At 35.9% G+C, this 27,152-nt stretch overlaps 1 protein-coding gene across 1 annotated transcript in view; it reads right to left on the bottom strand.

Moving 5' to 3' along the window:
* The window catches only part of btv (dynein cytoplasmic heavy chain beethoven), a 696,240-nt gene that overhangs the window by 153,263 nt on the left and 515,825 nt on the right, over positions 1–27,152 (bottom strand). Inside the window, exons 52-53 of the mRNA XM_090384033.1 lie at positions 16,754–17,005; positions 985–1,005 (exon numbers count right to left, since the gene is read on the bottom strand). Of these exons, the coding sequence (XP_090240159.1) occupies positions 985–1,005; positions 16,754–17,005 (273 nt within the window). The remainder of the gene's footprint in view (positions 1–984; positions 1,006–16,753; positions 17,006–27,152) is intronic.

Here is a 27,152-nt window from a genome sequence, read left to right as displayed (position 1 = left end):
TATAAAAAATTATTCTATATATCTTTACATTTTAAATTAAAGTGTACATTTTTATAAGTTATCAGCAAAGAAAAATATACACTTTCTACATAAATTTACATTCAAATTTATATTCTTTATTTAATATATTACTGATACATTAAATAAGTAAATTTGAATAAAGATCTTTTAAATTATTAAAACAATAGTCATTCATATAAACAAGTGATGGGCAATCTTTCCTGCCACATGCCACATAATATGTTGGAAATGTGTCACATGCTTCCTAGGGGTTGGAAACAGAAACCACTCAAAGCAAATCAGGGATAAAAATGGAAGAATACTTTTTGATAAAAAAAAGCTAAAATATCCCACAGAACAACTTTAAGGATTGGTTCTTAAAGGAATCAGTCACTTCCTCTCCCTTGAAATAATAGAAAAATGAAAACAATTTCAATTTTATAGCCATGTGGAATCTGATATACTATGGTTTATGACTTCCTATGGGTTTCCCAGCTGATCACCAGTTTCCAAACAGATCATATGATCCATTGACAGATGTGATGTGGAATGATGCAATACTTATGAACGAATGCCAATGTTCTAAATAGACTCTACTTCATATTTCTTACATTTATAAAACCTTATTAAGAATAGGAATATTTATGATACAGAATTTCATCATAAACATTCTTATTTTAAATAGTGAAACAGTTACACAGTCTTCATTTGCTGTGTATGCTATATATGATATTAATTCAAATCAATCCAAGGATTTAAACCTTAGTAAATAAATGGTGATATAAGTGAAAATTTTTTATAAGGAATTCTGATTTATCATAAATTTTCAGCACAAAGTGTTGTTCTAGGAATTTTCATGTTTCTATGTTTTTTAAATTAATATTATTAGTTAAAAGATAATTTGATTATGCAACTATTTCAAAATTCCTTTTAATATAATCAATTAAATTAAAATGGTAATTTGAAAACAATGTAAGTTCTTACCCCTGGTTTTAATCCAACAACCTTGTGGAAGAAGCAAAATTGAAAATAAAAATTTAGATGTCAATAGAAAATATTTTGAAAATTATTTTAATATATAATTTAAGATCTTAACATAAAAAAAATTAAAAACAGCAAAATGCATTAGTAATAAAACTCACATATGAAGAAAGAAATTCTCTCTTTTTTATATACGTAAAAATACATATCACACAGGTGAAATGTAAATATAACATTTTTGCCATATGAACTATATAATTTTTAAAAAAATTCCATTTTATTAAATACTTTATTATTAACTTGCTATCAAGAAAACTGAATTTCATAATATGTGAAATATGACTGCCGATCTCTTTTGCTAAATTCAATAGGGGAAAAAAAAAAAAAATTTCCATGTCAATATTATATTCTTCTTTTTCAGGTTCCGTGTTCAATTTGAACATTGGAGACCAACATTTTCCAGCCAACTCTGTCTCTTGCTTTGTGAAATAGTTCTTGTGTTGTAAGACCCCCTGTCCATTCTTTGATATTATCAAGCCATTTTTCTGGTCTTCCTTTTGCTCTTTTGCCTTTAATCTTCCCTTGCAGGATTAGTCTCTGCGGGTCATATTGTGTACCTCTTATAATATGCCCGAGGTAGGCAGTCTTTCTCTTTGCAATTGTAGTTAGTAGTGTCCTTGCCCTCTTAAGGACCTGCTCATTGGTGACCCGATCTCTCCACGGAATTTTGAGCATTCTTCTGAGCATCCATATCTCGAAGGCTTCCAGTTTCCTGATTTCTGCCTTCTGCATGACCCAGATCTCACATCCATATAGGAGAGTGCTCCATGTGTAGCATTTGGCCATTCGATATCTTTTCTGAAAATCCAGTTTCGCGTCACAGAGGAAGTTCTTAAGATTCTTAAATACCTCTTTGGCCCTATCAATTCTGCTTCTAATTTCTGTGCCCTGGTCATTATTATTTGTAAAGATCTTCCCTAGATATTTAAAGCTACTCACTTGTTCGATGGGGGAGTTGCCACAGCATATTTTGATTCCAGGGAAGGTGGTTTTGCTTATGACCATAGTTTTAAGCCTATCTGTTTGCTGGCAGTTACCACTTTGTTGAGGAGTGTTTATAGCTTTTCCTCTGATGTTGCAATGACGGCAGTATCATCTGCATATCGCAGGTAACTGATAACTGAACCATTAACAGTAATTCCTTCTTGGCACTAATGATATTAAGAGTAGGAGACCGGCGGAATTACTTAGCAAGTACAGGTCACTGTTGAAAAAAAGCCGTGAATTAGGGTTGAACTTGAAAGTGTCTGCAATTCTGCCCAGACACGATAGGAGGGAGTATATGATGAGAGCCTTGTCGATCAATTCGGCCCTGGAGGGATTGTGCAAGGCTCAAGGGGTAGAATTTTTTTCAGCCTGGACTGTACTTGTTAACAGGAGAGATTGCTTCTACAGGGATGGGATACACTTAAATAGAAAGGGTGCAAGAATTTTTGCTGATGCTGTCGAGGCAGTGTTAGGTGGGTCGGAAAACTGCTAGTTGGAGGGGATACAAGGACTAATAGATTAACAGTAGCCACTGGCAGAGGTGGAAGTGATTCTTGCACTGCTTCTATTCAAATGAGCAGAAGTCTGAAAAACAAGATGCAGGATATTTCAGAGACTGCTGGTAGTCATTGCGTTACAAGTAAACACATGGGTTGTGTTAGGGTAGCTAAGAATAGAAACAGGTGCATGTATACCTGCGTGTACACCAATGCTAGGAGTTTGGTAAATAAATTTGATGAATTTGAGGTATTGCTCAAAACATCAAAGGCAGATATTGTTGGGATATCAGAGACGTGGTGTCACATAGATATAAGTAATGCGGAACTGGAATTTTGGAATACAATGTATATAGAAAGGATAGACAGGACAGGAGGGGAGGAGGGGTTATGCTATTAATTAAGAAACACATAAAGTCAAAGGAAGTGAAGCCAGTTGACATCGATGGACAGGGCAGTGTCGAGTCAGTTTGGTGTGACATAAGCATAGGGAAATCAAAATTGAGAGTAGGAGTGTGCTATAGGCCTAACGACTCTGATGAGTATAATAATATATTGTACAGGGAAATAGAGTGGGCCAGTAAATCAGAGAGTCTTATAATGGGGGATTTTAATTTCCCAGATATTGACTGGAATTTGTGGATTGGTCACTCGCACACTAGCAAGGCTTTTGTGGATTTATTGGATGATTGTTTTCTACATCAGCATGTTCGTGAGGCAACAAGAGGGAGCAATACTCTTGATCTGATTATCAGTAGTGATTCTTCATGCATTAAGAACCTGCAGATAAATGAACCACTAGGTGGCAGTGATCACAGTGTGTTGAAGTGGGATTTACTCAAGGAGGTAACTACCATCAGAGGTAAAGGGAAGGGTTTTTGTTTTCGTAAAGGCGACTATGATGGTCTGAGACAGTATTTAAATTCTATACAGTGGGACCAACTGATGATGTTACCAACAGCAAACTCAAAATGGGAAGCATTCAAGGAACTAATCTTGGTGGCTACCAGGCTTTACATACCAACTAAGAAATACTGTTCAAGGTTTAGGCCTAAATGGTTGTCAGATGGACTAATGAGACATGTGGCAGAGAAGAAAAATGCATGGGATACATACAAATTAATGGGTGACATGGAAGCCTATGATAGATATAAGTTGGTCTGTAACCAAGTCACAAAGGAGATTAGGCAGGCAAAGGCAGACTATGAAAAATCCTTGGCAAAGGATGCAAAGAAAAACAGAAAGAGTTCTTTACATACTTGAACTCGAGAAGGAAAGGGATGAATCAGATTGGTCCACTGGATATTGATGGTTCAACAGTTGAGGATCCTGCTCAGGTGGCTAACAATCTAAACGAGTATTTTGCATCTACATTCACGCATGAGGAGTTATTCAGGAAGGAGAATGATGTAGGTAAAGTAAACATTGGCAGTGAGCTGGATGATTTTGTAATAACTGAGAGGAAAGTGGAGGAGAGATTGTTGAGGATAAACATAAAAAAGGCACCTGGGGTGGATGGGATCTATCCAGTTATATTAAAGGAGGCAGCAAAGGAAGTATGCAAACCCCTAGCCATAATTATGAGAGCTTCTTTGGACTCAGGGGAGGTACCCATAGACTGGAGATGTGCAAATGTAACCCCAATTCACAAAGGAGGATCAAAGGCTGACACAAGTAATTATAGACCTGTTAGTTTAACTTCTGTTCCAGGTAAATTAATGGAGGCACTGGTTAAAGAAGCACTGCAGGATCATCTAGACAAGAATTCAGTTATAGCTCAGACGCAGCATGGTTTTGTTAAGGGCAGGTCTTGCCTGACCAATTTGATTGGATACTATGATGTAGTCACAAAAGAACTGGATGCAGGGAATAACTTTGATATTATATATTTGGATCTTAGAAAGGCTTTTGACACTGTTGCACATGGAAGACTGCTGCACAAATTGGAGCAGTGTGGCATTGGAGGCAAACTGCTGCTATGGATAAGGGGATGGTTGAGTGGCAGAAGACAGAGAGTGGTAATCAATGGACACTGCTCAACGTGGACTAATGTTATTAGTGGAGTTCCTCAGGGTCCGTTGTTGTTTTCGGTGTTTATGAATGATATTGATGATGGGATATCAAGTTTAATGTCTAAGTTTGCAGATGATACAAAGGTTGGCAGGGTCGTTAAGGACACTACTGACGCTATGCTGCTGCAACAGGATCTGGAAAGGTTGAACAGATGGGCTGAGAGGTGGCAAATGAAGTTTAACATTGACAAATGTAAAGTACTACATATGGGTAACAGTAACCCCAGAGCAATGTATCAACTCTGCGGTACTACACTGACAGTGGTGGAGAATGAAAAGGACCTGGGGGTAATTGTGCAGGCAGATATGAAGTTCTCTGAGCAGTGCAGACGAGCTGCAAGAGTAGCTCATGGTGTCTTGTCAATGATATACAGGAATTTTTCTAGCAGGGATAAGGAGGTGATTATTCCCTTGTATAAGGCAATGGTTAGGCCACATCTTGAGTACTGTATACAGGTCTGGAGGCCTCATTTCAAGAAGGATGTAGAGCTGCTGGAACGGGTACAGAGAAGGGCAACAAGATTAGTAAATGGAACAAAGGGTTGCTCTTACGAAGAAAGGCTTAAGTTTTGCAAATTACAGAGTCTGGAGACTAGGCACCGGCGAGGTGATCTGATAGAGGTGTATAAGGCTTTGAATGGTTTGAGCATGCTCAATGCCAATGGGATTCTTCATCTTTCTAAGAATAATCACCTCAGAGGGCATAAATTCAAATTGAGGAAGGACGGATGTTGGATAGATGTGCGGAAATTTGCCTTTGGCCAGCGGGTGGTTGGTTGGTGGAACCGACTTCCATCACTTGTTGTTGAAGTTGATAGCCTAAACAAATTTAAAGCTCAACTGGACAGGTATTTCGAACGAACGGAGGGGTGAAATGGGAGAGGGTTTTTTTTTTTTTTTTTTCGGCTGATGCTGAATAAGCTTGCTTTCGTGCATCATATGCCTCTACTAATGCTAATGCTAATGCTAATTTTAGAATTTTGTATTAGATCCATAATGGTTTCAGCATAGAGACAGTACAGCATAGGAGACAACACACATCCTTGCCTCACTCCTTTCTGGATTTGTAGGGATAAGGAGGTGATTATTCCCTTGTATAAGGCAATGGTTAGGCCACATCTTGAGTACTGTATACAGGTCTGGAGGCCTCATTTCAAGAAGGATGTAGAGCTGCTGGAACGGGTACAGAGAAGGGCAACAAGATTAGTAAATGGAACAAAGGGTTGCTCTTACGAAGAAAGGCTTAAGTTTTGCAAATTACAGAGTCTGGAGACTAGGCACCGGCGAGGTGATCTGATAGAGGTGTATAAGGCTTTGAATGGTTTGAGCATGCTCAATGCCAATGGGATTCTTCATCTTTCTAAGAATAATCACCTCAGAGGGCATAAATTCAAATTGAGGAAGGACGGATGTCGGATAGATGTGCGGAAATTTGCCTTTGGCCAGCGGGTGGTTGGTTGGTGGAACCGACTTCCATCACTTGTTGTTGAAGTTGATAGCCTAAACAAATTTAAAGCTCAACTGGACAGGTATTTCGAACGAACGGAGGGGTGAAATGGGAGAGGGTTTTTTTTTTTTTTTTTCGGCTGATGCTGAATAAGCTTGCTTTCGTGCGTCATATGCCTCTACTAATGCTAATGCTAATGCTAATTTTAGAATTTTGTATTAGATCCATAATGGTTTCAGCATAGAGACAGTACAGCATAGGAGACAACACACATCCTTGCCTCACTCCTTTCTGGATTTGTACACAGTCTGTGTTTTCTCCTCTCTACAGTAATTGCCGTTTCTTGCTTGAGGTATAGTAACCATAGTATCCTTAGTTCCTTGGGATAGATCATTCAAGAGCTAGAAGAGGATATCATGTTTCAAACAATCGAATGCTTTCTGGTGGTGTTCAATTGCTCTTTCTGCCAGTATATTCAGAGAAAATATTGCTTCTCTTGTGTCAAACCCCTTTTTAAAACCCCTCTGGTCTTTTCCAATTTGTTCTTGAATCTTGCCTTCAATTCTGTGTAGAATCATCTTCAAGAGGACTTTCACAGTTTTTTTTTTTTTTTTTGTCAGTTATTGGCGCATCGGCTTCTGTGGCTATAATGCACCTCCCAAGGTTTTTTTTTGCAGTACTCTGATCCATGCCCGAGGCGGGATTCGAACCCGCGACCTTTGGGTTGCCAGGCAGGCACTTTACCCACCCGGCTAGCCCGGTCGGCGACTTTCACAGAGTGGCTTATGAGGCTTTTTGTGCGGTGGTCTACACATTTTGCTGCTCTTGCTTTTTTGGTATGGGAATAAAGATGGATCTCAGAAAGTCAAGTGGTAGTTTCCCTCCATTGAGGATATTATTGAAAATATTGAGGAGCTGTTGTTTTCCTTTTATTCCAGGGTATTTGAGCATTTGGCTGGGATGTTATCAATTCCAGTTGCTTTGTTATTGTTCATTGACTTAATCACTTGCTCCAGTTCTTCCACAGAAAGTCTTGATGTTCGCCTTCTGTTTGGGTATTGTCATTTCCTGGTCATCTGTCATCTTCGCAGTATAGTTCCTTCAGATATTCTTGCCATCTATCCATTTTCTGTTGCTTGCCCATAATTTCCCTGTTGTTTTTATCGAGAATGTGGCCTCTTGCATGGTCTTTCCTGATGTTGCATAGTTCCTTCACTTCTTTGTGGACTAGATGTTCCTTATGTACATTTTGCAGATATTCAATCCTTTTACATCTCTTCTCCATCCATGTCTGTTTTGTCTTCCTTATTTCCATTTTAATCGAACTATCATACATCTTATATTTTTCTATATCATTGTTCTTAAAATTTTCCTGTGCTCCATTAGATCTAGTGTCTCGCTTATCATCCATTGCTGTTTGGCTTTCTTTGGGCCCATCCAAAAATTGCATTTGCAGCATCTGTCATTATCTTTTTGAATAAGGTCCACCCAGATTCTGGATCTCTACCTAGATCCAGAATCTGATCGAAGTAGATTGAAATTACTATCCTCGATTTGCTCTTTGGTTGTGCTTGTGAAATGTCTCCCATACACAGGCTGGCTAAGTTTTTCTTTGTCCCAGCCTTTCTTTAGTTCCTTACCCTTGATTATCTTTAATTTTATAAACAGTTAGTGAGCAGTGGTCTGAGCCAATATCAGCTCCAGGATAGGTTTTGACACTTTTAATGACGTTTTGGAATCTTTGGTTGGTAATGATGTAGTCGATCTGATTTTGACTAATCTTTGATTGGGCATCATTGGGGACCTTCCATGTGTATAATCTTCATGGTGGTAGCTTGAACCAGGTGTTCATAATGACCATTTCATGCTCCTGACAAAAGTCAACCAGTGCATCTACCCTTACATTTCTTGTTCTCAGTCCAAAAAGGCCAACGCTGCCTTTTCCCATTTTGGCATTGAAATCTTCCATAACTACATTGATTCCTTTTCTTTTGGCCCAGTTTAGGATGCACTTGAGGTCTTATAGGAAATCTTGGTATTCTTCATCAGTGTATGATGACGTTGGTGCATAAACCTCTATGATATTAGCATTAGCAAGGGCACATGATGCAAGAAAGCAAGCTTATATAGCATCAGCCAAAAAAAAAAACCATAAAAAAAAAAAAAAAAAACCCTTAATTCACCCATCCCCTCGCTCCAAATGTTTGTCAAGTTCTGCCTTGAATCTATTTAAGCTATCAACTTCTACAATGACAGATGGAAGTTTGTTCCAGCAATCAACCACCCACTGGCTAAAGGCAAACTTCTGCACATCTATCCTACAACTGCCTTTCCTCAATTTGAATTTATGCCCTCTCAGTTGATTATTCTGAGCAAGAGGAAGAATCCCATCAGCATTGAGCATGCTCAAACCATTCAAGGCTTTATACACCTCAATCAGATCACCTCGCAGGTGCCTAGTCTCCAGACACTGTAATTTGCAAAACTTAAGCCTTTCTTCGTAAGAGCAACCCTTTGTTCCATTCACTAATCTTGTTGCCCTTCTCTGTATTCGTTCCAACAGCTCTACATCCTTCTTAAAATGAAGCCTCCAGACCTGTATACAGTACTCAAGGTGTGGCCTGACCATTGCCTTATACAAGGGGATAATCACCTCCTTATCCCTGTTAAAAGAATTCCTGTATATCATTGACAAGACACCACGAGCTACTCTTGCAGACCGTCAGCACAGATCAGAAAACTTCATATCTGCCTGCAAATTACCCCCAGGTCCTTTTGATTCTCTACCACTGTCAGTGTAGTACCACAGAGTTGATACGTTACTCTGGGATTACTGCTTCCCATATGTAGTACTTTACACTTGTCAATGTTAAACTTCATTTTCCACCTCTCAGCCCATCTGCTCAACTTTTCTAGATCCTGTTGCAGCAGTGTATTGTCATTATTGTCATTAACAACCCTGCCAACCTTCATATCATCTGCAAACTTGGACATTAAGCCTGATATACCATCATCAATATCATTTATAAATACAGAAAACAACAATGGACCCAACACTGAACCCTGAGGGACTCCACTAATAACATTAGTCCACGAAGAGCATTGTCAATTGATTACCACTCTCTGTCTTCTCCCATTCAACCATCCCTTTATCCATAGCAGCAATTTGCCTGCAATGCCACACTGCTCCAATTTGAGCAGCAGTCTTCCATGTGCAACAGTATTAAAAGCCTTTCTAAGATCCAAATATATGATATCAAAGTTATTCTTTGCATCCAGTTCCTTTGTGACTACATCATAGTATCCAATCTAATTAGTCAGATAAGACTTACCCTTAACAAACCCATGCTGTGTCCGAGCTATAACTGAAGTCTTGTCTAGATGATCATGCAATGCTTCTTTAACCAGTGCCTCCATTAATTTTCCTGGAATAGAAGTTAAACTAACAGGTCTGTAATTACTTTTCTTTTACCCTTTGTCTTTTACTACGTAATTATTCTTTGATCCTCTTTTGTGGATTGGGGTCACATTTGTACATCTCCAGTCCATGGGTACCTCCCGTGAGCAGGGAAGCTCTCATAATTATGGCTAAGGGTTTGCCTTACTTCCTGTGCCACCTCCTTTAATATAACTGGATAGTTTCCATCCACCCCAGGTGCCTTTCTTATGTTTATCTTCAACTATTTCTCCTCCACTTTACTCTCAGTTATTACAAGATTATCTAGCTTACTGCCAGAGTTGAAGACACCTCTGGCATTCCCCTCCCTGAATAACTCCTCATGTGTGAATGTAGATGCAAAATATTCATTTAGTTTGTTAGCTACCTGAGCAGGATCATCAACAGTTTTTTTTTTTTTTTTTTTGATTTGGTAGTTGTTGGCGCATCGGCTTCTGTAGCCATATTGCACCTCCCAAGGTTTTTGCAGTGCTTTGATCCAAGCCCGAAGCGGGAATCGAACCCGCGACCTTTGGGTTGCCGGGCAGGTACTTTACCCACTCGGCAAGCCCGGTCGGCCATCAACAGTTGAACCGTGAATATCAAGTTGACCAATCTGATTCATCCCCTTTCTTCTAGAGTTTACATAAGTAAAGAACACTTTGCTGTTTTTTTTTTTGCATCCTTTGCCAAAGATTTCTCATAATCTGCCTTCACCCGCCTAACCTCCTTTGTAACTTGGTTACAGACCAGCTTATATCTATCATAGGCTTGTGTCACATGTTAATTTATATGTATCCTATGCATTTTTCTTCTCTGTCACATGTCTAATTAGTTCATCTGACATCCATTAAGCGGTATTGGAAGCATATTAAATATAATAGAGTATTTAATAGTATTTAATAGAGTATCCAAGTTAAGCAGTATTGGAAGAGTATTAAATTGGGCTAATACTATTCTGTCTGAAAAATCCCAGTATCCATTGAGGAATCTGATCTTTTCATTCCTGATAAGAATTCCCACTTCTCTGTGGTGTTCATTTCCACTCGAGTATATGAGTTTGTGGCCTTTCACTGTATTCATTTCGCCTTGTCCTGGCTATTGCACCTCCCCTAAACCCAGAATATCTATGTTCACGTCATCAAGTTCTTTTGTGACATTTTCTAATTTCCCTGCTTAATACAAAATTCTGACATTCCATGTCGCAATTTTAAGTGGTTGATCTTTGTCACATGTCTAATGTTTTTAAATTTAGTTCTGTAGGCACAAGGTAATGAGTGATTGATGAGCAACAGTTCGATACATTACCAGTGTCTTGAGCATCTCATCTGAATGTGTGTACCACATAACAACAGAGGCTTATTACTTGAGGAAATAAACCAGGGGATTCTTCGCACTCTCTGGCTATTTAAGGGCTGCCCAGGACTGAGGGCCATTTTTTTGTTTGGCTGGTCATGTTGTATTCTTGGTATGATTAATGTGGTAGTTTCTCCTTGCTTTCCACATCGCAGTGCTGTATCCATAGGCTTGTCTAAGTCTTCAGGTTTCCAGTCTTGAGCCTAGTTAATTTTAATATTAACCACCTCAGGTTGGTAATAGTGAGTGCTGCCGCCCACCACTAAGGTTTTTTTTTTTTTTTTTTTTGGTAGTTGTTGGCGCATTGGCTTCTGTGGCCATAGTGCACCTCCCAAGGTTTTTTGCAGTACTTTGATCCAAGCCCGAGGCGGGATTCGAACCGTCGACCTTTGGGTTGTCAGGCAGGCACTTTACCCACCCGGCTAGCCCGGTCAGCACTAAGGTTTGTATTGGGAGTTTTGCTTCTCCTAGGTCTGGCTCCTATCCACAACATTATAACAAAAACCATAAAGATATTTCTCAATGATGTCCCAGTTAATTAGAAATGAAAAAAAAAATAATATGAGGGACATTTGAAAAGTATGTGGCTGTAGGAAAGGGTAGTGGTAGTGTTAAAAATTTCTGTACTTAAAAAGTGTATAACACTTCGAATATAACCCACAAAGCTTCACACAGTTTCAATATCAATAATGTCTTTTTTTAATTACAGGTCCTGAAATCAACAAAGTTGTGTGAATGGGGAAAGATGGATAAAATCAGTCCTGTGCAGTCATCTGATATTTGGGAAAAAAAGGGATTAATGCTAAAGGCATAGGATATGGTTACAAAACACTGGGGAGGATGCCCCTTCCTATTCCATGGTTAAGAAGTGGGAAGCAGAATTTAAATGAGGGAGGGAGGGAGAGACTGGAAGATGACCCACTGTGTGAAGACCTGCAACATCCATCACTCCAGAAGATGTTGACAGTCTGCACTGATCACTTGTCACACAAGGTAATGAGTGATTGATGAGCAACAGTTCGATACATTACCAGTGTCTTGAGCATCTCATCTGAATGTGTGTACCACATAACAACAGAGGTTCTCACTATGAAAAGGTGTCAGCATGATGGGTCCCAAAGTTGTTGACAAGAGATCAAAAACATCCAAGAATGGTCAAGTCAAGCGAACACTTGCATCATTTCCAAGCAGGTCCAGCAAATTTTCTTGCAAGGTTTGTGATCATGAATGAGCTGCGGGTGCATCACTTTCAGCCAGAGAAAAAAAAGGAGTAGTCTAAACAGCAGAAACACAGCTTTTAGAGCCCTCCCTTCAAAGAAAGCTAAGCCAATTCCTTCTGCTGACACGGTGATAGCATTAGTTTTTTGGGTTGCTGATGGAGTACAGCCAGTGAATGTCTTACCTTCAGAAAGGTGAGACATTCACAGGGGTATATTACACAGACCATGTGAGGCATTTACGTGAAAACATCAATGCCAAATGCTCAGGAAAACTCAGAAAAGGAGTTTTGTTCCACTAGGACAACGTGCCTATGCACAAGTCTGTCACTGCCATGGCTGCATTGCATGAGTGTGGTGTTGAAATCTTGGACCATCCTCCATATTCACCAGATCTAGCACCATTTGATTTTAACTTATTTCCTAACTTGAAAAAATACTTGGCTGGTATCCATTATCCCAATGACAGTAATGCCATCACTGCAGTGGATGCATTCCTGGAAACCCAAGAGAAAACTTTCTTTGCAGCATCAGTGGAAAAAAAGTGTATTGACTCCAATGGAGGCTATGTTGAAAAGTAACACGTTATCAGACTCCTTAAATAAACTCTTCATACTCAGGCCACAAATTTTTAAAATGGCTCTCATATATCAGATTTTGTGTGAATATGCTTTCAAAAAATTTTATAGACAAAAATAAATAGCAATGTAAAAGGAAGAAATTTTTGGTTGTTTTTATGATGGATTTCAATACCTTAGATGTCTGATAACTACCATAATGGATCAAAACTTTTCATTTTCTATACAATAAGTGAATAACAAAGAGCGACAAACTTCCCGCAAGAAATATGAAGTTATTTCAAAAGCAATAACAAATGCGTCTCCAGGACACAAATCAGAAATAACATGACACTAGGAAATCAACTTTTTTTCCAAAAATTGACATATCTCAACATCTGGTTACACCTTAAGTATTTCTCATCACTTTCATCACTTTCTTTTTAAGATTTCCCATATTAGAGAAATTTTTAAGTGTGATCAAACTATCCCTGAAAGGTATCAAAAGTTTTAGCATATTTGAGCAATCCGTTTGGGCAGTTACTAATTTTAAACTAAAGAAGGTGTCTCCCTCCGTTCCATTCACCTGATGACAAGTTATGAACTCCAAATATGCATTTATATTATAAACATATTTTTATAGAATTAATCATGCATTAATTGCATCAGACAGAACTGCAATAATGATATAGTGAGTGAATCATAATTATCTAGTAGATTAAATGTGCATATATATATTATAATCATACAATTTATTACAAAATTTTATTACCAATGTACTTTCTATGCAATGTATTCAAATGTGTTGGATTTATTAGTTGTTCATTACAGGGAGAGGGAAGAAGCTGAATAAAAATGTACTTTTTTTTCTATTAGATTTTGTATGAATATCTGAAAGTGAAGTATGATATATCCTAAAGAAAATTAATACAATAACTTTTAAAGCTTAGAAGAAAAAAAAAAAAAAAATATATATATATATATATATATACATACAAGGTATCTCAAAAATACATGGCAAAACTTCAGGAATGAGTTCCTCATATGTAGACAATAAAAATATTTTATATCAACATAGTTCCGGAAATGTTTGGTTCCCGAGTTATTAACTGGAATGCCTTATCTCCTGCAGGTGATTTCCTTCATCACAAGGTACTGACAAAATCTGGTGGTTTTCCATTCCGACTATTTACTCAAATCAGGAGCAAGCGGATATGCACTTTATGTACGCAGAGTAATCTGCTGGTGACAAGGCCTGTACCCATTGCAGATGGTAAGGATATAGTTGGTGTTCTCGCAACACTCTCCAAATAGTCGAACGTTGAACAGCCAGGTGTATTGCTATTCTGCGTGTGCTGATTCCAGGAGTGGCATGCACAACATCCAAAATCTCCTCCTTTACTTCAGGAGTCGCAGATCTTGGTCATCCTCTGTCGGCAGCACGAGGTGTAAAGGTCCCATGTTCACAAAGGCGACGATGGATACCTTCAAATGTTTTCCTGTCTGGACATCTTCGTTCTGGGAACCTTTCGTGATACAAACAATGAGCCTCCAGAGCATTGCCTTCCAACAAACCGTACATAAAGTGCATATCTGCTTGCTCCTGATTTGAGTACATGGTCGGAATGGAAAACAACCAAATTCTGTCAGTACCTTGTGAGGAAGGAAATCACCTGCGGGAGATAAGAAATTCCGGTTAATAACTTGAGAACCAAGCATTTCCGGAACTATGTTGATATAAATTATTTTTATTGTCTACATAAGAGGAACTCATTCCTGAAGTTATGCTGTGTATTTTTGAGACATCCTGTATATATATATATATATATATATATAATTTGTATTAATATTAAATTAAATTGAGTAAGTATAAAGGGATGTGAAAGTTACACAAGGTGCCAGTAACTATAAGGGTGAGGATGAGGAAAGTAGAAAAAGAAGAGTAGTAGATTAGTGAAAGATGAAAGAATGGTAATATCCTAGAGGTTATGATGAATTAAGTAAATTATGGGCTGAATTGCCAAGCCAATATAAATTGGGGGCACTGTTAAGTAAAATTAGTACAACAAAAGATTAATAAAATGCAAATAAAAATAAAATGAAAATGGTAATAAAAATGAAAATAAAATACAATGAAAATTGTATAGCTGTCATCAGATATTGGGGGGGGGAACAATTTAAGTAAAAGGTCTAATATAGGTAATGCAAAAAATGCTAGATCTGATGTCAGCATGTGGCAATGCAGTTCCTGATACATGGTCGGGTGTAGTCCCATGATGAAATACCTGATCATGTATCAATGTTTATTTCAGCTGACATCAGATCTAGCATTTTTTGCATTACCTATATTAGACCCTTTACTTAAACTGTTTCCCCCCATATCTGATGGCAGCTATACCATTTTCATTGTATTTTATTTTCATTTTATTTTTATTTTCATTTTATTAATATTTTGTTGTACTAATTTTATTTTACAGTGCCTCCACTTTATATTGGCTTGGCAATTCAGCCCATAATTTACTTAATTCATCATAACCTCTAGGATATTAACATTCTTTCATCTTTCACTAATCTACTTTCCTCACCCTTATAGTTACTGGCAACTTGTGTAACTTTCACATCCATTTATACTTACTCAATTTAATTTAATATTAATACAAATTACATATACTCTTGCATCCTTTAATGCTGCTTTGCGCTTTTAGGTGCAACTGTCATACCTTATTTATTAATCTTGCTTTCACCCAAACCATTTCATCTACTGTTTACCTCTTTTCTATGTGACTCTTTAAACTTTTATTTTAAAGAGTTACATTAAAAACCCATTTATATATATATAAATATATATAAAAAATGACAGCTATACCATTTTCATATATATATATGTGTGCATATATGCACATTTTTGCACTGTATATTCCTCACACAAGTCTTACCCTCAAACAATTTAGTATTTCTTTAACAACAAAAAAATCAGCTATCATAAAAGTGAAACAAATAACACTGGATTTCTGAAGTCTGCTCTAAAGTTTAATATTTTATTCTATAACTGAAGTCACTGGTAGACAATAAAATGTTGTCACAAATGCCTGACATGTAAAATGAATGAATGCTTCATTATTTGACTCAACTGAAATAAAGTTGCAAACAATATAATTTAGATTTATATCAGGTGAGATAGATTAAATTTGTCTTATTGAAATAAAATAGTGAAAACAAGCAGGGGATATGTATAAACGCTATCTAAAATATGACAAAAAAATTTTTACTTTATAAACAATACTTACTTCTGTTTTAAACTATTTGAAAAATAGCAGTCAACTGAAAATAATAACAGGATAACATACCCTTTTGGGTACTGTCAAATTCAAGGTAGTTGTAGTTGATAATTAAAAACACCAATAACTGTACATTTATATTCATTAGAGGAACATACTGGAAACATCACAAACCTTACAAAAAGCATTTCTAGTGAGACTGTGTTCTGACCAGTGTGTGTGTGTGTGTGTGCGTGTGTGTGTGAGTGAGTGAGTGAGTGAGTGAGTGTGTGGAGTGGTCACTGGGAAATTTTCAACAAATATGGCTTAAAATATGTTTGACATTTTCACTAAATATTCTAAATAATACAGACATGTGTAATTAATCAGTCTGGGTTCTGATTTTTGAACCACTCGGTATAAGTTTAACGAATAAATGATGATTTAACTGATAAACCAAATAAAGGAAATGAAAAATTACTATTATATTTTAAAGTAAATTGGGAGAAAAAGGATAATGTTATGTTCAGTGATCAATTACAGCAAAAAATCAATAATATAGAGTTATATTGTGTTGTTAAAGATCAGTTCAAAAGTGAACTAGACTACAATGTGTATTTTTCTGTAAAAAGTATATGCCCTAACTGTATGTTTGTCAGTCTGCAAGGTAACAGACTTTCTCAATAGAAAATTGTTACAAGCCTGTCAAAGACCAATGAAAAAGGAATTCCAGCTCCAGCATAATCAAAGAGACATTGCATTGGTTGGCTGGTTGATTGTTTTGGTCATAGAAGAACACTGGTTCATATGGTATGAAATGTGATCAAGATGGGGATATCATAATTGGTGTATATGTGTGCACATATAAAAATATTGATATAATTACCTGCAGAATTATTATGGCATTTTCTATAGATAGTGAATCAGAAGGCAGTCCTTCACTCTTCCATATAAGTTGCTGTTTTTCACTAACCAGAAAGCCACAAAGATTGAAAGTTTCAGTTTCTAGGAGGTTGCACCACTCTTTTATTGCTAAGTGACGTATATCTTCTGGTTCTGAAGACAAATAAGTTATGAAGGCAGCTCCTAGAAGAGCTAGTAATGGCAGTTGCTCCACTTCAAAATCAATTTCTCTTAACTAGTAATTATAAATAACAAGAATTAAATTTAATTAAGGAAATTTTAATTCAAAAGACAAGAATAACAAAATCATTTGCAAAATAATTTCTTAAAAAAATTATCAATATTTTATTAAGTTAGGTGCAAACAATGCATTATGAAAAAGACTAAAGGGGTAGACAGACTATGCAGCACACATATCACAGAATAGAATAGAAAAAAAGAGTGCTTGCTCATGAAAAAAATTGTACATTAATAGATTCAGAGGAATATCTACATATCAAGGAAGATGCAAATGAAAAGAGCTTACTGTTCTTTCTCTCTGTTCTATATATTTAAGTAAAGTTTAGTAAACTAAGAACTAAGAATAGCAGCCAAAATTTTAACTGCCATAAGTAATGCTATAGTTTTAATACTCAAGATAGAACAAACTTTTTTTTTATCCCTTAGCTACCTTGAGAAGCACTGCATTTAATCCTCTAGTAGGTTGGTAAATTTATTTTTAATCCACACACACACATGCTTGGAAAAAAAAAAATTTATAACCTTTTAAAAACTGGAATGAAATAATTCAAAATTGTTCACTTTTTGAAGCCATCTTTATTTTTGATCTTTTCTGAACACAATTGTGAAAAATCCATCTTTATGTTAATGTTTTTAATATATATATTTTTTTTAATAAAACCCTCTCTGATGCACTTTAGATATGTTTTTTAACATGTTTCTTAATGCCTGCATTTGGGTGTTAATTTTATTATCAATAAGTGAACCTTATAAGAAACAAACTGAAAGATCCACATACTTCGACAATTTGATACTAGTTAGAAACAGACAACAGCAGTTTTGGAGGTGCTGTGATCAAACATAATGCCAACACATTTAATGACTGAACATAATGCCAACTAATTTTAAATTTTCATTTTGTAACATTTGATAATTATATGCAAGAATAGACTTGATAAAGCCTAAAAAAATATTTTATTTTACACTTTTTTTATGGCCAAACTCATTCAATAACCAAATACAGTAAACCTCCGCTATTCGCGGGGGTTTCGTTCCTGAGAAATGTCGCGAATACCGAAAACGCAAATACTGAGTTATGGCTCCCATAATAATAAAGGGGTTCCATTCCAAAGTATGAAATATATAAGAAAAACTAGTCTAAATTTTTGTCTATGTATGTTATATATGTACCTTCATAATATGACTGTACATAGACAGTACATAGTGAAATGCAAGCATATGGCATCGAAATGAAAATAAGAAACAATTTAATATTAAATGTAATATTTATTAGAAATTTCAAACAAATCTTTCAAACCAGCACCTTTGCTAGCAAAAAAACTTATCCTGCCAGTGATATTACCAGTTTCGCTAAAGTGTTGATAAAGGAGTTTTGCCTTTTCACGAATGATGAGTGAACTTAACAGAATTTTATTTTGAGTTCGGTCTTTATCCACAGATTTAAAGCTTTTTCCATTTTTTTCTAATTAATTTAACATCACGAGTTACAGAGCAAATTTTTGAAGCAATTAGTGCGTTTCCACGGACACTACGGCAGATTTTTTCTTCCGATTTTTTGATTGATCGTACTGTCGACTCATTGATTTTATAATGTTTTGCCACTGAAGAGACACTTTCACCATTAGAAATTTTGTCTAATAACTCAATTTTATTCACTAATGTCATCACCTTCTTTGATATTTTCACATTTCCCTTGTTATTCGTAGCCATATTTTTGTATGGGTAAAAAAGAACTTGTCCACAATAAAGGCACTTTCTTCCGTTAACACACTCGAAAAAGTCTGTTTTACACTGCAAAACGGTAGATTTATCACTTTTGTAAGCATATCAATTTATAAATTGATAAATTTATTCAATTTATAAGCATACAAATTAAAAGCAAACGACCAAACCTTCCATGACAAGTGCATAACACATACTGAACAAGGATTAGCGAGAAACATCCACGCTCGCGATTTTGTCACCCCTCTCCCCCCACCCACTGAACACTGTTTTGACCGGGAAAGATAATTTTAACCACGCTCATGTTTTTTTATGGCGGAAAATATTCACGGCACTTTTAAAATTCGCATTTTTTTAGGTTTCATTTTATATTAAATCAGCGATCGCGAATACGCGAAACCACGAATACAGATACCGCGAATAGTGGGGGTTTACTGTAATTAGTATTAGTAATGGCCATATGGTCCAAGGAATCCTAAGGCTTATGCTGCACCAACCAAAAAATAAAAAATAAATAAAATAAAATAAATAATTAATAAATAATAATAAAATAAAATAAATAATTAATAAATAATAATAAGAGAAAAGTAAATAGACAACCTATGCATTTCCCTTCTCCCATAGGTAACTATCCAGCTGACCTTTGAATTTTCCTAAACTGTCAGCCTCTAACACTCATGTAGGTAACTTATTCCAGTAATTTATAACTCGCTGGCTAAAATAAAACCTTCTGCAAACGAGTCTAAACATCTCTCCCTGTAACTTGAATTTATGGCTACTAGTTCTGGAATCATTTATAACCATGAAAATTTCATCCCCATTCATTTTACTTAGGCCTCTCAGAGCCTTAAACAGTCGCCTCTAAGGTGCTTAGTTTCCAAGCTGTGCAACCCACATATTCAAAGTCTTTCCTCATAAAGACATCCTTTTGCCGATCTCACCAGGCAAGTTACCCATCTCTGGACCCTTTCAAGAAGCTCAATGTCTTTTTTTAGGTGTGGTCTCCACACCTGAACACAGTATTCCAAGTGTAGTCTAACAATAGCCTTATATAATGGGATTATGACATCCTTATCTCTACTAGCAAACATTCAATAAATCATTGATAGGACACCACGGGCCTTCCTTGAAGACTTGAACTTTATGTCTGACTGTATCATAAGTCCCTTTCTTCCACTACTGACTTTAGTTCAACTCCATCAAGTGTATAACTTATTTTGTGGTTACTGTTCCCCAGGTGTAAAGTGTAAGATATTGCACCTGGGGAACAGGTGCAATATCTTACACTTTTCTGGATTAAAGCATAGCTGCCATTTTTCTGACCATCTCTGAAGTCTATCTAGGTCATTCTGAAGAAGTTAACTTTCGTTAACTACTCTACCAATCTTTACATCATCTGCAAATTTAGACATCACGCCCTCTATTCCTTCATCGATGTCATTTATGAAAATCTAAAACAACAATGGTCCTAATACTGATCCTTGGGGAACCCCACTTCTTACATCAGCCCAATCTGAACAATAACCATTTATCACAACCCTCTGCCTCCTGCCTTGAAGCCACCCTGCTATCCATCTAAGGATTATCTCTGTGATTCCAACCTGTTCCAGCTTATAAAGTAACCGCTCGCGTGGGACTGAGTAAAATGCTTTGCTGAAATCCAAATAAACAACATTGAAATTATTCCCTAAGTCCAGCTCTTGAGTGACCCTGTCAAAATAGCTAACCAGATTAGTTAAACATGATTTTCCCTCTACAAAACCATGCTGCATATCCTTCAGAATTCTATTTCTATTCAAATGATCTTGAATTCCATGATTTTCCCTACTGCTTAAGTTAGACTGACCAGTCGGTAATTTCCCACTACACTCTTAGAACCCTTATGTACTGGCAATACATTGGCACTTTTCCAATGCAACAGAATCTCTCGAGTCCAGTGATGCTCTCATAATTAGCCTCAATGGTTTAATGCACTCACTTGCAGCCTCAATTAAAATTATAAGGTATATGCCATCTACCCCAGGAGCCTTACTCACCTGTAGGCTCAAAAGTTTTTTCATTAAATAATCATATGAAATTTCAAAATAATTATTAATTAAATATTTTCAACTTCACTCCCATAATTTTTCATTGAAATAAAGGATTTTTCTTCTGTAAATATCAATGCAAAGTAACTGTTGAGTTCATCTGCAACATCAGCTGGGGTATCTAATATTATCCTACATCCATCACATAAGGGTTTGATCACTCCACTCCTTATCACCATTCTTTGCTCTCTTTGCCAGTGATTTCTCATAATCTGCCTTTGCCAGCCTAACCTTTTCTGTGGCATTATTACAGATCAATTTGTAGCTGTTATAGGCTTCTGTACTTTTTATAGTTATGTAACTTGCCCATGCAGTCTTTTTCTGCTCAAGCAATTTGGCAACTTCATTATTCATCCAGCTTGGAATCCTCCTCGTGGGGTATTTTTTAATGGTATATACCCATTCAAGGCTTCTGTGATTAATGTTTTAAAGGTATGCCATAATTCAATTGTATTTGTTCTCAGATATCTTTCAGAGAACAAATTCAATTGTATTTGTTCTCTGAGAGATATCTGCCCAGTTAATAGAGGCCATGTAGCACCTTAAGCAATAGTAATTTCCTTTCCTGAAATTATAATCCATCCCTTTGCCTTTAACTACTGCTACCTTTCTCTTGTTATCTTAATGATACAGACTGAAAGCCAAACTAATAATGAAGGAAATTCCCATTGGCATCATTGTAACAGGCATTTTAATTTTTAAATTTAAGTCAAAATAACATCACCAAATTATTATTTGTTTAAAATACAAGACACCATTATGGCAAATATTTAAAATAGAACAGCCCTTTGGTGACGTTATTTGTTTAAAAGTAGCATATCTTGAAGAGATTTGTGGATAGAGAAATTTGTTCTTATTTTGAGTATTAAAAGCATAGAATTATTTACATGGCTTATCTTTGGTGCATTCACATTCTAGGCAAAAATATTTCCTAGGAGTCAATTAGTATAAAAATAAAGTATAAATGTTGTAAACAAAAAATTGCATTCAATAAAAATAAATTAACATAGATTAATTTATAAATTTTTTATAAAGATTAATTTATAAATTTTTTATAAAGATTAATTTATAAATTTTTTATAAATTAATTGTAAATTATAATTTTTTTTATAAAATAATTTACAAACACGTTTTGACTTAATATGAATAATCCTTGATTTCTCTGACTTCAGAATATATTTATTTATTATTAAAAATAAATAAAATCTAAATAACTTCAATTAAACATACAATAAAATATTACTAGAAAATGTTTAAAATATACTGAGTTAGAAGCATTAAAAATAAAACAAAGTAAAATCATAAAATATAAAAATACAGGAGTTTTGGTTTTATCAATTGCCTTTATCAATTGCTATGTGGGACAGCAAGTACAAATACATGGAAAAAAACAAAAAGACTTCTCACTTAGAATAAAGGTGAAGAGAGGAAGGGGAAGGAAAGGAGAGGAAAAAAGAGTACTACTCTATTATCCCAAGGTTAATGTCATGTCACTTCAATTCACTCATGAATTACTTGAAGGGGGGATGTGGCAGGGAGGAATAGAGAAGAAAAGACCACGGGCAATATCCATCCAACTCATACATCACTACAGATTTAAAGACAGTATGTATTCACATACCATAATTTCTTTTCAAAGTGTGTCTAGTGCTCTGGATGTGGGTGGATTACAATCAGCAACAGTTGTTGAAATCTTGTGTACTATCAATAATTTCAACATCATTTGGCCAGAGTCATATACCAATAGTGCACAGCTACTTCTGATTGGACAAAATTTGGGCTTTGTTTGTTCATGTATTTATACACACTGCTCCCATACAATGTTACAGTTGGTAATATACACGACAAAAGCTCTTGCATTTTTAGATTTTATTTCATTATATTTTATCACTTTTAACTTGGTATATTTTAAAAATTTTACAGTAATATTTTATGCTTAATTGAAGTTATTTATATTTTATTTGTATTTGTAATAATAAATAAATGTATACAGAAATCTGGTTAGAGTAATCAAGAATTGTTGATGTATCCAGTTCCCAATCTACAAGGTTGGGAACTGGATACATCAAAACTTCAACTTTTTGTGATACACAATATACAAGGGCAAAAGACAAGAAATACATTTTTTAATAACAAATTATTATTTTTGGTATAACTTCATTTGGTATTACTAATTATATGAATAATTATATGATAAATTATAATTAAGAAGTAAAAACAAAAATAAGAATTATAAACAACATAACATTCTACAATTGAAAAGACAAAATGAAATCAAAAATAAACATTTTACTCCACACTGCATTCAATTTTGATCTTAGGGAGAGCAAGTTCTGTTCCCAGTAAAGATTGAGCATAAGCCCAACAAAGAGTGGGCTTATGCCCTTAGAGACAAATAGCATCATCCACAGTTCTACCTATGTTGCTAATATTTTTTTAAATTGTACAGAATCACCAGAAAATGCAAATTGGCTATACATGTCAAAATCAAGAGCTGCTTCGGAGCTTACTGGCTTATCATCAGCTGATGGGTGGTCTCTCTTAGTGAATGTGTGTCAATTACTCCAGGAGCTCACATCTGGTATGTGAGCTGGATATCATCATTCTTCCCTTCCCTTCTATTTCTGACTCTTGTTCTCTCTCTCTCAGGGTAACTCATAAATTTTTGGCTGATGCAACATAAGCCTCAGGCTTCCTTGCATCATATGGCTAATAATAATAATAATGACTATGGATAACGGAGTTCGGTATATAATTGGTAATATTACTGTGTGACTTGGTTCCTCGACAAGCATGAAAGGGACCCTGTTGACCTGTACAAAGACCCATACATTCAAAATACAAAGTAAGCCTCCCACCACCCAAGCCGTAGCTTACATGTGATTCATGACTTATCCTTTTCTAACTTTTGCTGTGCTTAAAACAATTTAATATTTAAAAAAAAAAAAAAAAGAATTTCAAATTAAACACAACTCAAATTGGAGAGGACAATGCTACTTGGCACTAGCCAAGAGGAAATAGACTTTGAATTCATTGTTCATCCAGCCTATCCCAATGGGATAGGTTTCCATCCCTGCCACTGGGCAGCGGGCTCAATATCTAACTTTAATTGCACTCTCCTTTTAAACACAGAATAAACAAACAAAATTATTGAAGTAAGTGAATTTCCACTTATCCACGAACATGTTCCAGAGCTGCTGAACCAAATTTCCTCGTGCTAACTCTGGTCGACTTCTAATGTCAACATAGTTCTCACAATGAAACATAATATGGGCTGATGTTTCCTCCTCACTACATACACATTTTTCATTTTCCTCCAGACATAGCTGAAATAGTCTCTTGGCCAATCCATGACCTGTTATCACAAAGCCAGCACTAACTTCGAATTGCTGCCAAGGATTCTTCCTTACCTGTAATATATCCACTCTAGGCAAAAATATATGAAATATACAACCTTTTTCTGAGGTTTGCCACCTTTGCCATACTTGTATTAATTCATTTTGAATCCTTTTCTTTTCTTCTCTAACATTTTGCCTTGTATATAACCTCTCTAAGTCTGGACAGGAACTCACATTCAAGACCGACTTTCTGATGTTATTTCTTGTACAATACATTAATGCTATAAGCACTATTTGTAAATCAGCTGGTAATTTGCCAGACACCACCTGCAGAACATCAGTTGATACCATTCGGCATACTCTTGTAACAGACAAGAGAGCGAATCTTTGAGCCTGCATTATATATTTTTTATATCACGGAGTTTTTTATCCTATGAAGCCATACTATAGATGCATAAGTAATAATAGAAACAAATAGGCAATTGTACAGTAAAATTAGAGCTTGGCCCCCTTATGCCCCAGTCAACTCTTATTACTCTTCTTAACTTGGTGTAAAGAGTACACACTTTATCTTTTAAATATTTAGCATGTGGGACAAAGTTTATTCGCTCTCCTATCTTTATTCCCAAGCATTTTACAACAGCATCATATCTTATTGATATTCCTGATGCTCTTACAAGTGGATGCCTGTTCATGCTCAAATGACCTTTCAGCAGCATTTGTACTGTTTTAGCTTCTGAGATCTGAAATTCATTTACTCCAGCCCATTCCAACAAATCACCCAAAATTTGAGCTACATGCTCCTCAATTTATGACTGTGCATTGCCATATACCAATATCAGAACATCATCAGCATACACTATCACATCAGCCCTGACATAGTTTTGTTTTAAAATCTCATCAAGCACGATACACCAGGCCTGAGGACCAATCACCGAGCCCTAAGGACAACCTCTAACAACATTTTTTTCAATTTTTGTATATGCCGTTCTGACAACAACCTTTTTTTCACAAAAATACTGCTTAAATACTGAAAACATTTTACTTGAACACTCAGTGGCTCTTATTCTGGATAGGATTCCCTCCCATCATAGCCTGCCGAACACACCACGAAAATTGACAAACAGTCCTAGAACATACAGTCTCTCATATTCCTGAGTGTACTTCACCATCTGGTAAACAGCGTCTTCTGTAGATTTTCCTTTTCTATAATCATATTGGTTTTCAGAAGATATATTTTTCTCTATATACATAATCATGACTCTGCTAATACATAGCCATTCATACGTTTTTGCTATTACCAATAACAAAGCAATTGGACGGTATGCTCCAGGCTCAATCAGCATTTTATTTGGACTATTTATAATCAATCTTAACAGCGTCATCCTCCAGACTAAGGGAAAGGAACTCCGTTCCAAACATTTATTAAACATATCTATCAATACAATTGGCCTTAACTGAAAGGCTCTTTTCATTACTTTTACCTCAATTAAATCAAGGCCTGGAAATTGGTCGTCCTTGGCCCATGCAATCACCTCTGAGACTTCGGTATATAGAAATGGTTGTTCTACATTCCAAGACTGATACGAAGCATTGCCGGTGACAATATTCCACTGTACTCAATTTCAGAACACTCAATTTCTAATTCCAGAATCAGCTCATCCAGAAGCATGATTGTGGATTCATGCAAGTTTAAAGTATTTATATTTCTACAACTCACAGTAGGCTAAAAATCATTAAAATTAACTTTATCAGCTATTAATTTAAAAATAGAATTCCATGGGTCTCTCAATCCTTTTTCTTTTATATACTGCCTCCAAGAGGCTTCCTTAGCCTGAGAAATGGCTTTTATACACTCTCTCTCTCTCGCTCTCCGTAACCTCTTATATTCTACTTTATAAACATCACTCGCTAGTACATCACCTACCCGATGACAGAACTGAAACTGTTTTCTAATGTCTCTTACTTCTCTTCTTTGTATGTTTAAACTATTATTCCACCAATTCACAGGTCTTTTCCTAAATTTCTTCCTCCACATTGCCATATATACTTTGCAATTTTTGTACATGTTGAATTTCACTCAATACATCCCAGTTTACATCATCAACTGGGGTACAAAAGGTCACATTGAATCTTCCCCAGTTCGCAGTTTTTACTGCAAACCATTTTAACTCTTTATCCTCTCTTACAACATCAGTGCTTCTTAATTCAAAAAGAATTGAGCTATGGTTGCTTGTTGGGAAATTTTCCACTACTCTCCAGTTTTCTATCCTATTATAAATAGCAACTGTACACATAGTTAAATCTATAAAGGACTCCCCATGTGTGGTGGAATATGTTGGCTGGTGTCCTTGCACATTCAGCACCTCCAGCTCTGAAGCAGAGAGGAAGTCTTCATGTACAAAGACCCAGGAGGCATATGTCTCGATTGCTTGGTAACATCCAATTTGGTTGGCTTAGTCCCACAGAGCCAGACCACCCTTTTTCATTTAGTAGCCATATAGCTGACTTGGTACTGGCAGGTTACATCAAGAGAAAGTACGGTGCAGTCATTAGGTCTGAGGCCCCAAATGATGCTCCACAAGCCTCTCCTAGATGTGTGGGTTTCCTCTTGATTAGACACTCAATACTTTCAGTAATTAATACACTCGAATTTAAAAATTTAAACAGAAAAAGAAGTTAATAGAAAATTCACTAGCAGCATGTTACTGAACATGCTGCTAGGGCACTTTAATTTATAAACTCTAACAATACGAGTTAGGTAACTATAGCCAGATTTATTTTTGCTTAGGTCAATTTTTTATATATGCATAGTATATGTAACCTTTTAAACATGAGGACCTCATATTACACTGTCCATGGATACAGCACTCTTAAACTGGCACTAGAACTATCATTTCATGCAAAAGACATTTCAAAAATTGAAATATTCATGTTACTATTCTTACATATAATAATCGTATAAACAGTAATCAGGAATAAATAACACTAGATT

Source organism: Mastigoproctus giganteus, chromosome 10 (assembly GCF_048544385.1).
Source record: "Mastigoproctus giganteus isolate SK-2022 chromosome 10, ASM4854438v1, whole genome shotgun sequence".
Classification (NCBI taxonomy): Eukaryota; Metazoa; Arthropoda; class Arachnida; order Uropygi; family Thelyphonidae; genus Mastigoproctus; species Mastigoproctus giganteus.
Note: the sequence above shows the minus strand (reverse complement) of the source record. Positions and strands in the feature narration are given on the sequence as shown.